This window comes from Watersipora subatra, chromosome 4 (assembly GCF_963576615.1).
Source record: "Watersipora subatra chromosome 4, tzWatSuba1.1, whole genome shotgun sequence".
Taxonomy (NCBI): Eukaryota; Metazoa; Bryozoa; class Gymnolaemata; order Cheilostomatida; family Watersiporidae; genus Watersipora; species Watersipora subatra.
This window is the reverse complement of record NC_088711.1, coordinates 9,246,972-9,259,167: the sequence shown is the minus strand read 5'-3', so window position 1 is coordinate 9,259,167 and position 12,196 is coordinate 9,246,972. Positions and strand designations below refer to the sequence as shown.

Below are 12,196 nucleotides of genomic sequence, written 5' to 3'. Positions count from 1 at the left end.
TAAATAAGTAAATACATGGACTTGTAACAGTGCTCTGATAACTTGAACGCGCTGATAATTCGAACACTTTCGCTCGGTCCCGTGAAGTTCGAGTTATCCATGTTTCACTGTATCATATTATATCTATTTAATGGAGTAACTGCATTGATCTCACTTGAACACACTTGTATCTGGCAGAACAGGATATAGAATCACAAAAATGAAATATATGTATAAACACATCCCTACCACTTTTAATTGTAAAGGCTAACTCACAGTACCATTGCAAGAGATTAACCAATTTATCAAATACGTCTGAAGTAACGCTGTCATAGCTAGTGTAGACTGACAAATATGTCCAAATTTGTTTTTGGCATTTATAATGTCACCCGGTGACATTATAAATGCCAACTTCCTGCCAAATCCTCTGATAAATGGATTGATAATGATGCATCCAGGTTGGTTTTGGAATCTACATACATCAATGCCAATTGCTGACTAACAGATGTCATCTGTTGGCCAACCTTGAAGGTAGGGTTGAAGGAAGAAGGAAGAGTGTAATACACAGTAAATGATAGAGTGTATGTGTATAAGAGAGAAACATATGAAACACAGTACTATATCTATTAACATTACAGCAACACAGGCCAAACACTACCTGCGGTTCGAGTATTTGGGTCTAGCCTACTAGACACCGGTACTCGTGCTGACCGAGGAATCAAGTCTAAATTGTGGCCATCTGCATAACAACAGCAGCAGAAATCATAACAAAAGAGGAACACTGCTTCTATCAGCTACGACCAGGGAAAGACAAAAGGGTATCTGCTGTACTTTAACCTAATTGGAGGGTCAACTCAATAAATGCTCCCTACAGGCTGTCTAAAATCTGTATAGACAATATCAATATATGTACTGTACATGCATTCTCGGCCCTTTTGAAGACAAAAAGCTATCATGGACTTAGCTCGGCGAATTCACAAATGTACTGATATTGTCTTCATGATTTTAATGACCGTCGCAGTCTCCTTACGCATTTGGTAACAGTAGATTAACACATTGACTTTTCTAGAGATCCAATAATAATTAATTGATTACTTTATTAAAATATTATTCTCAGTAAACACAATAAGTAAATAAAACACCTAAACAATATCTGTTCTTACGCTGTTGCTACTGCATATGAATCAAACCAGCAACATAGAATATATGTCAACTGTAACCAAGGCCCTGTCAGCTGTTGATGCCAAAGGATTTTGATTTCCAATTTTCTTTAAAAAGATGTTACGAATGATTGGATAATGCTTTTTCTTAATTTAATTTTTGAGTATAATAATAAAAAACAACTAGGAAAGTACGAATTCCCTCGCTTTCCTATTGACATCAGAATGGCTGTAAAAATATCAAATTTCACCTGAAATATTAAAGTATGTAGTAAAGTAACTAAAGACTAACAAGTAGTGGATTACTGTGCTAAATTTATCAACTGCTAGCAAAATCTTCTTTATATATGTTATTTTTTGTTCATGTAAAATCCACAAAGGAGGACATCAGCTGAGTGAGCTGTATTTAATGTTGGGCATATCAAATGTACTTAATGGTATGATGTATGTGAATATGTAGCCTAATGGACCTCATAAGAGACAAACAACAATAAACTGAACGTTAAAACAAGGAAGTAATCACAAGCCAAGTGATAGCAAACATGTTTTATTTACATGCAAGTTTAAAGACTACCTTCTAATTATTTTCTGGAAACAATTTATTCGATGGCAAAACATGGTTCAGGAAGTAAACAGGAAGAAATAACTCACATGCTTGAATCAACTCGTCTTCCGTAATATGATGTGAGACGTCTAGGCCTTTACTCACTCGGAGGATACCCACGCCACAGTTAGCATCAAAAGCATTACTGATAACATGAAAAATAATAGTAGAGTTTCAACACCTAGAGAGACATCTAATATATATAAGTACCAACAACAATGCAGCAATCAAATAACCAAGCAATATAAAATAAATAAAAAGCTTTCTAGCCTTATCCGCATGGTGCCAGTCCAGAGGCTGACAGCGTTTTAACACCTTAATTACATTCTGTGATTCAGGCCTTAAGAAGCTCCGAACGTAACTGAACAATTTGTAGTAATCTTTTCTTCTATCCCTAAAATCTAAAAGCCCACAATCAGTACTGAATTGTGGGCTACTCATCGAGCAGCCTACCCTATTACTGCAGCTATTATGGGTGACTGTGAGATACATGATTGGGGGAGGGGTGCATGTAAGACAATCACGCAATTCTCACAATCTTTACAATCTAGAGGAAGCTTTACTAAAACAAGAGACATGCCTGTGCCCCCAAAGCCTAAGATTGCTTCGTGCAGGATTTGAACTCACAACAACCGACTTACTGGACAGACACTAACACCTGCCCCAATCGACCACCTCAAGGTTTTGTTGAATAATTGTGTGGATACTTATTCTCTGTGCTTTATCGACACACATGACGATCTTTCACAGCACACTGGACTGATAGAGTACTAGTTACTGTGGTTTCTGCCTTACTTGTGTACGTGTAGCTACACGATACCGAAGTCAAGCAGATCTGTTAATAGTGGACAAATGCAAGCTATCGCTCATAGATCTCTATAGTTTAATGTTTGTAGGCTAAAATAACTGAACAATAGCTTTATAACAAAGGTATTCGGTGTGTGATAAAATGCTTTATTGGGTTTGCTCAGTTGTCATCAATAAAGCAATAAACTTGTTGATCGCATATCGCCGAAAGGGGCATGTAGTGGATAACTTCCAAGTTTATAAATAGACACAAGACGAATGCAAGCTTTTTGCGCACCTTAATCAGCGATAAATATTTTTTTGATATTTTGTGTCCTATCTCATAAAGATGAACTTACACAGACTTTTTTGTAAATTTTATCAGAAAGTATCGGTATTTTTAATCATTTGCGAAAGTTGTTTTCGATGTTTGAGGCAATCTGTTTGCTTGAATGTTTCAGGATTAAAATCGACAAAACTTGATCATGATTAAAAATGCTCATATCAAGCGAAAGTACAATTATGATGTCCATAGTTGCAATGAGACCAATAGAATGGAGACGCATAAATCTGCAACTAGAACGCAGTAGCTGATATCAACTATCACAACTAGTGACGTCATTACGCACGCCTTTTTCTTCTGAGCGTTTAAACATCCTGACAGTCAGATCACCTCAAACATCAAAAGCAAATGATAGAAAAATACTGATACTTACAGATAAAATCTACAAAAATTTTGTGTCCATCTTTAAGCTGTGCCTACACGGCAAGAGAAGTGAAGCGTGCAGTGCTGACGAAGCCAGAAATAGAGTGAATACTACATTTGTAAATAACATGTTGCCGAATCAAACGTTGAACTTTGGTTACACTTAGCTGAACTAAATTAAACATGGCTACAGCAATGCTGTTGCTTTTTGACCGAAGCTAGTGACATGGACAATTTCACAAACGTTGCTGCTTTTTGTGCACCCACAGAGGACCTGAAAGCGCTTTATAAGTTGCTAAAACAGCAGGTAAAGCAGCAGGTAAATTGCTTACTGAATAATCTGTACATAGTCAGCGACTAAATCAGGCTCACAACTCTGCCAATCCCTCTTAAAGCCTAGCATGAGAGTATTAGGCTTTAGTTTGCCAAGGCCAGCAGTTTGAAGAAGGGAAAGAGCGCCGTCCCGCAGCGAGTTTGCAGTTACATAATTATAGAAGCCTTTCACTTGTCTCTTGTTCATCAGTTCATAAACTCTGTCCACCTGACTTTGGCTGACTGCCTTCTTCCTTGGTCCTCCCAACTCAACCTGTGGAGGACCAGAGTAATCGGTTAGTCATCAAAACCAGCCTAGCCAGTCTTGTAATACTGACATACCTCGACATACGCGAAATGCAAAATTTGAGTAAATTTTTGCCTTGAGATACGAGACAAATTTGAGATTCGAGCATATGAGACGATTCTCGATGCGGCTGCTAGGTGGATGAGTATGCGAGAGGCTACTCAAGAGAACATCATCACTTAGTCTTTCTCATCGGATCAGTTTGAAAACGTTTAAAAAAGGCCACCTAAAGGTGAAGGTGAGGCCAAAAGAGCCAAGCCAGAAGGTAATAAAAGATAAAAACAAAGACAAAATTAGAATGAAGTTGTGAACTTAGAATTACACAAAGTTTAGTATAAGATTAAAATTTATTTTCAAGTATGTGTTTAGTAAACTGAATTCATTTACAATAATTTAAAATTTATGTTATGTTGTGCAGCGTTGGCATCGAGTCTCTCTCATGCCGCCGTTGGTCGCTACAGACCGTCTTGAAGGTAAGAACTCCATATAGTTCTTACCTCCTTTATATGCTCTTTATAAATTCTTTATATGTACTGTAAATAATAATGCTACATTTTATTGCAGATCACAATCACTTGTTAACCACAAAATCATTTATTACTTTGTGAGCGTAGGTGGTGAATCAGAACAAGAAAAAACACATTTTTTCCATCATAATATCTTGTTTTGAGTGGTTTTTTCAGACAGTGGGAACAGATTATATTATTATATTTACTCATATAGGAAACATTGGTTTGAGATACCAGAGAATGGACATACGAGGTCGGGTCTGTAACGTATTAAGTTCTTGTGTAGAGGTATGACTGTATTGTCATTTAAGTTGAAAGGATATTTAAAAATTGTCTCCATATTGTGTATGATAATAACAGAACTCATTTTGGTCGCGCTAGAAAATGGAATTCGTTTCAAGTATGAAAAACATGTATAGCCTTAAAACCCACCGGCAACAAAACATGCCCGCAGATGAGCAGTGATATCTTCTTGGAAATGTTGCTAGCGAAGTCAACGAGAGCAGGGCGGCTGTGTGGTGTACCACTCAATACCAATATCTGAGGCCTGGTGAGTAGAACAAGAATAACAGTCGTTGAAGCAGTAGTTATTGATGGTTTAACTATCTCTCGTACCTTGTCTACAGTGTTAGCCAAACAAATGCTAACATCATTGAGAGGCCATGGGCATGCAATAAAGTACAATGGTATAGATGAGAATAAACACATAAAAAACATATCAAGTGATCGTGACTAACAGTACTAAATAAAGGACAGACAGTTGTTGTGGTAACTACCAAAACCAAAAGATTTGCAAATTTTTACTGTCTGTAAATATCTTCGGATTGTAAACAAAGACTCCAGGTAAAAACCACGCTACCTAAATCTCATCATAATAATAACTGGTTTTTTATAGTGTTTTCTGTATATTGTTGCCACGGCAATGATTATAGCTTCACATTCTTACTACTATACAGTGCACACCCAAGTATCACATTGGAACACATTGTGTTCCACGTCAAAACAAACATTGTGTTCCACATCAAAGCAAATATTGTGTTCCACATCGTAAATCGAAAAAATCCGTATAGCAGGGTAATCGCACTGAGGGTGTGCACACCCCCAGTGCGATTACCCTGTTATACGATTTTTTCGATTTACGATGTTGAACACAATATTTGTTTTCAATACGCCATAGAACATTTTATTCGCTATACAACATCAACAAAAATGTCTCTTGAAATTCAAATTTGGCAATCAATGTGCTGAATACGTCAGAATAAGGTAGATGCCGATATGCTATTCACCGAAATCCTTCTCACAACGCATGAAAGAGATAAGATGCTAGCTCTCTCCCAGTTGAATGTTACTTGTTATATGTTATAGTGAAAACAAAACCAGAAACAGATCGGTGATAAAACTTTAGCTGGTGACAAAGTTGAAGTTGAGTTTAGTAAAATACATACTAAAACTTAGTTTTAAGTATGTGTTAAATAAGCTAAATTCATTAAATTCAAGTTAAACATTTATGTTATACGTCTGTCTCGAAGGTAAGAACTCCCTACAGTACATACTGCACATACGTAGTAATGTTACATTTTATTACAGATCATAACCACTAAATACACTAAAGCTACTATAGGTAACTATAGTTACTAAGGTTAACATATATTTTGTTACTAATTTTTAATATATACAGTACATATATACAATTTGGATGTTTTTACCAGGGGTGTCTATATTAGATAATTACTATGGGCTTTTGTACTCCTCTAAACGACATTTACGCCTTACAATGGCAATACTGGAACAAATTAATATCGTATGAAGAGGGTCCACTGTATAAAAGTCAATTTATTGCTAATAATTCAATAAAAAGCAAGCTATATATACCGGTATAGTACTTTATTGGCAATAATTTTATTTCAAAAATATAAATTTTTTTCAAGTTAGGCCATACAAAAATAGTAAAACAACAAAAGGGCAACAGTTAGCCATTAAAATCGAATAAATAGTCTATTAATAAATAGATACTCTATATTCAATAGATAATCTATAGAAATAACTTGGCGGTGGAAGTTTCTTTAATCAGCTATGCAAATCTAGGCTGGAACGGATGCTTCTGCTAATTTACTGTTGAATAGGCGGAATGCAACTGGGAATTGTGTTGGAATAAAATTTGAATAAACTAAATAAGCTATTATGTTTACATGAACTTGTAAATAGCAATGTAAACCGTAGCATGACAAAAAGTTAAATTTCATAACAAAATAAAACACGAAAATCAATTAAGGTCAAAACTCAGCTGCTAAATGTTACAAAATGGTGCAAATAAACCCAAATAGAACAAAGTACACTGAGAAAGTACAAAGTACACAGCCGATTATGTTCAGCTTTGCCTACTGTTATTATGTCTTTCATGGGAACTCGGCAGAAAGACTCTCACATCGTGTTTTTAAGCGCTCAGCATTAGATTGAAAACAAAATAGTTGAGGTTTTCAAAGAGGTAGTTAATATGCTAATTTTTTGTTTTGAATAAAGCACATTTGCATAAAATGGAATCTATTACAAATAGTTTTTTATAGCTGTATAAGTGGATACACTGTTTCATGCTTTTTTCCAAGCACAAAATGACTGTTTGTAGCATTATATGCCTCTGTGCAGGAATTATTTTCACGGATTAGAGCATTATTAAATAACATTTGATAAGTTAAACTTACTAATATAAAAAACATAATCATCAAATACCAGAAAACTTGCGTGATACGTCAAATATTCAGTATCCATTTATTATGTACTGTTCACTGCAACAGCCTAGTGTAACCAACTCTTTATTATGTACTGTTCACTGCAACAGCCTAGTGTAACCAACTCTTTATTATGCACTGTTCACTGCAACAGCCTAGTGTAACCAACTCTTTATTATGTACTGTTCACTGCAACAGCCTAGTGTAACCAACTCTTTATTATGTACTGTTCACTGCAACAGCCTAGTGTAACCAACTCTTTATTATGTACTGTTCACTGCAACAGCCTAGTGTAACCAACTCTTTATTATGTACTGTTCACTGCAACAGCCTAGTGTAACCAACTCTTTATTATGTACTGTTCACTGCAACAGCCTAGTGTAACCAACTCTTTATTATGTACTGTTCACTGCAACAGCCTAGTGTAACCAACTCTTTATTATGTACTGTTCACTGCAACAGCCTAGTGTAACCAACTCTTTATTATGTACTGTTCACTGCAACAGCCTAGTGTAACCAACTCTTTATTATGTACTGTTCACTGCAACAGCCTAGTGTAACCAACTCTTTATTATGCACTGTTCACTGCAACAGCCTAGTGTAACCAACTCTTTATTATGTACTGTTCACTGCAACAGCCTAGTGTAACCAACTCTTTATTATGTACTGTTCACTGCAACAGCCTAGTGTAACCAACTCTTTATTATGTACTGTTCACTGCAACAGCCTAGTGTAACCAACTCTTTATTATGCACTGTTCACTGCAACAGCCTAGTGTAACCAACTCTTTATGAATAAAAACAAAATGGATGAAGCGAAAAAATGTGTATTTAGTTGATTGACTTCAGAACTGAGCTTTACCTGTTGATTCCAACCAACTTTGACAGAACAACCAAATTACAGACACAAAAAGGCTCTAGGCACAAAAACAATTGCAGATCAACTACATTCGATTCATTCTAAAACTAGAATGAATCGAATTAAAACTGTGATTGAATAACTATTGAACTAAGATAATTTGAAAAACATTCACTACTAAAAATATTTAAGTTACATGTTTGGGTATATTTAGAAGTTTCCTCAACCAGTTATGCAAATCTAGGCTGGAACAGATGATTTTGCTGATTTACTGTTGAATATGTGGAATGCAACTGGGAATTGTGTTAGAATAAAATTTGAATAAATGATTAATTATTCAAAAAAGAATTCCAAACAATTCTGCTTCAGACGCTGATGAAAAGTTGGTTGATTTTCATGACACTTTTCTCCAAAACTAGGTCAAATCTATCGAATGAAGGATATGTTTATATTTAGCGTTTGGAATTGCCTATGTTCACTAAGACAGTTTTGTATTTTTCACAACACGTCTTTTTACCGATGTTTAAATATTTAGATATTTGTTGAGTATTACATATTAAATACTTTCTTAGATATTTTCTTAAACCTGTGATAGTGAAACATTGCCATCAACTTATGCAATCAGCGAGTTACACTTATTGCATTCTTAAGAATCCTTGCTGTTACATGCCAACGATCCCACTAGTCAGAAAAAGTAATATGGTTTATCATAATGATGTCATATGGGAAATTATGAAAGCTAGGAAAGAGCGACTAACCTAAAATTCTTGATGTGCTCTTTAGTTGCGACGAGTTTGAGAGCCGAGGAGAGGCTAGTCTTGTACACATGTGCCTGAGTGGATGAGCCCCAATTGATGTCTACAACACGAGACAGTAGAAACGTAATAAATTAATAACCTGCAAGCCTTGATTCTCAAGATTTTGATAACCAACAAAAATGCTCTGGTTATATGCCACAAATGTCTATCCTTTTTCACATTTTTAACCACATCACATAATTTCCTGTCTCAACAAGTTCTACCCTATGTTGCAGAACTAACTACATACTGCAATAACAATAGCATACTAATAGCATACTTTCCTGTCTCAACAAGTGCTACCCTGTGTTGCAGAACTAACTACATACTGCAATAACAATAGCATACTAATAGCATACTTTCCTGTCTCAACAAGTGCTACCCTGTGTTGCAGAACTAACTACATACTGCAATAACAATAGCATACTAATAGCATACTTTCCTGTCTCAACAAGTTCTACCCTGAGTTGCAGAACTAACTACATACTGCAATAACAATAGCATACTAATTCTCATTTAAAAATAACAAAAATAATATAGCATACTCATTCTGTTCTCACAGCATTTCATGCTTTGACATTAGGTTCTGTTTATTTGGCTATTAGCAAAAACAGTGATCGTGAGGTTCATATGAATGATTGAAAAGTTTATCGAGGACAATAGTTAAATGATCGAATTTGGCAAAGCTAAACCGGAGTGACAACTCTACTAGAACATTGCTAGATAAATCAGGAGTAAATCCATAGTACATGTAATTAGTAAGGCCAAATCACGTGAAAGTATTTTGTAATTTAAAAAATACAGCCTTAGGAGTTTATATTTAAATATTACTTTTTTACTTCAACCTTCATTATTTTTGATGAACCAAAATACAGTGAAACATGGATAACTCGCCCTCGGATATAGCGAACACATGGTTAACTCGAATGGATTTGCTTGGTCCGTTACCACGCAATGATAAATGGCTCTATATAACTCGAACTCAACACTGTTAATTCGAACCGTTTTTTGCCCAACGGCTACCGAAACGGTTGCTATCGCTTTAGAAAATCACTTTATTCCAAGCCATAGAGGTAAACCTCATATTTTCGTAATTCATAAGCGTCGTTACTACCTCCATCGGCAAAAATATTTTTGTCAACGACTGTTTTAAAGGTTTGGTGAAATTTGATTTATACTGTTATACGATGAATAGCACGGGCTAGCCGGGTCACGGGCGCAAGGATTTTCGCCACGCACATACAAAACAAAAAAAGCATGTTGTTTTTGTTTTGTATTTGCGTGGCGAAAATCCTTGAGTGCGTGACCCGGCTAGCCCGTGATGAATAGTTTTCCGACGTGGATTCCGTGTTGAATCAACGTCGGAATGTTGAATGTTTAAAACGTTTTAAAAATTGTGGTAATTAAACGTATACGTTGTCTTAGCTAAAAAAAAACTATTCATCGTTTGACCTAAACACAGAATACGTGTGTATATTCAATAAGTATCCATTCAAAAAACGTTAGTGATATACAATGTACCGTAAAACCTCGTAAAACTTTTAATTGAACTGCCTCGGAGTGTTGCTCTTAACGAATGCCAGGTAAAGTAAATTAATCTTTGCATAAACTTCAAGAAAAATCGGCAAAATTGATTGTGGGTAAAACGCTCAAAAGAAAAAGATGCCTTTTCTTTTGAGCATTTCAGCAACGATCAAGTTTTGCCAATGTCAATCTAAAAAACGTCCTGGCAATAACATCACCTCAAACATCAAACCAATCTCAAGTGATTGAAAAATCTCTATACTTTTTGATAAAAACGTTTTAAACTTTACATTAGAAGCATTTAATTTGAAACAAGCCATTTGTGCTTTTGATTTATATTATAGTTTGTATATGTTCATGTATCTACTAATAAATAAGTAAATACATGGACTTGTGACAGTGCTCTGATAACTTGAACACTCTGATAATTCGAACACTTTTGCTCGGTCCTTTGAAGTTTGAGTTATCCGAGTTTCACTGTATATTGAACAGCTCTCACATCTTGGAGGAAGATATCAATGTCAAGCAAAAAAGAAAACATGACTAGCACACTATGCTTGCCATTGATGTGGCCTTAGAATGTCGAGTTGGAGAATGAATGCAGTCCTTTTCTCTTCATAACAGAAAAAGTATATATTAGCATATATGGTACACAAAGAAAGTCATGATACAATGTCTTCGCAATTGTGTTTAAGGTTGTTTATCACCTGATCTGAAGACTTGAACGTTTTGATAAATGATAGATAGAATACTATTCAAGAACAGTGTGGGACGTAATAGCAACCGTTGTTACGGCGTATTAAAGTCTGATTTTCAACTCCAAACCTTCTTGGTTTTTTCCTTAAAACTTTGAAAGCAACACCATTGATATAAGTAATAGCTGTATCCGTCTAATATGTTTTATATAAAAAATATATGAAATATAAAATATATGAAAAATTGTATAGCAAAAATGCTGAGACTGACGGCATTAATATTGCTCCGTCTGAAAAAGAATGCTAAATATAGGCGACATTAGCATCGATTCGCCCGCAAAAGGGTTAAATTTATCTTCCCCAAATTTGGCTAGCTAATCGAAAAATAAAGTGCCACCCTCTATTAGAACGTCACCTTTAATAGAACGCCACTCTAAGGGAGGGGTTGAAAAATACAATGTCCTCAAATGGAGGTTTTTGGGTAACCTTGATGATTACAAAACTGCAAAATTTCCAATATACATAGAGCTATCCATAAAAGTTGTTTTTGACTAGAATAGATAACTCTTTTAGCTAGGGTTACTAATAAAGGAAACCTTGAAACTATCTAGTTTTGTTTCCGATCATGTTATGGAAATGTATCAACGATTCAAGATTACTTAAAAAACAATATTTAGGTACTTTGAGTCTTTGACAAGAAAGCAATACTAATTAGAACAAACTTCGGAAGTGTCAAAAATAGACTCACCTATAACACAGCTAACTAATGATGTGAGCAAACTGAAAACTTTCAAAGCAACAAACAAAAATGACATTGACATGACTTATTTAACAACTGCCTAAATACATGTACTGCAAGTTTCGTTATTTAAAACTTTCAAATTTGTCTACATGCATGTACAACTGCACAATAACGGAACACAAAAAAATTGTTCCAATTGAACAAGATTAACTTGTAATAGAGGTGAAGATAACACTACGTATTAAGAGAAGACAACACTGCAGAGTTGTAAGAGACGTAAAGCAACAAGAGTGAAAAAAGAAAATGCCGATAAAGTGAAAAAAATGAGGGTACCTGGTTTCTTGTAGTGCACGTAGCCATAGAGGATTGCCACGCATACGAAGGTGACAAGTGCCGCCCACCATTGTATGATGAACATGATGACAAGACATAGCACGGACCCAAACAGTGATACAAACATGTTGTAATACTTGAAAGCAGGCCTCCACCCT

The 12,196-nt window shown here is 35.4% G+C and overlaps 1 protein-coding gene across 1 annotated transcript in view; it reads right to left on the bottom strand.

Moving 5' to 3' along the window:
* Nucleotides 1–12,196, bottom strand: part of LOC137393598 (solute carrier family 12 member 2-like) — a 60,841-nt gene that overhangs the window by 11,672 nt on the left and 36,973 nt on the right. The window contains exons 13-17 of the mRNA XM_068080227.1: nucleotides 12,039–12,194; nucleotides 8,706–8,805; nucleotides 4,796–4,910; nucleotides 3,568–3,821; nucleotides 1,791–1,888 (exon numbers count right to left, since the gene is read on the bottom strand). Coding sequence (XP_067936328.1) covers nucleotides 1,791–1,888; nucleotides 3,568–3,821; nucleotides 4,796–4,910; nucleotides 8,706–8,805; nucleotides 12,039–12,194 — 723 coding nt within the window. The remainder of the gene's footprint in view (nucleotides 1–1,790; nucleotides 1,889–3,567; nucleotides 3,822–4,795; nucleotides 4,911–8,705; nucleotides 8,806–12,038; nucleotides 12,195–12,196) is intronic.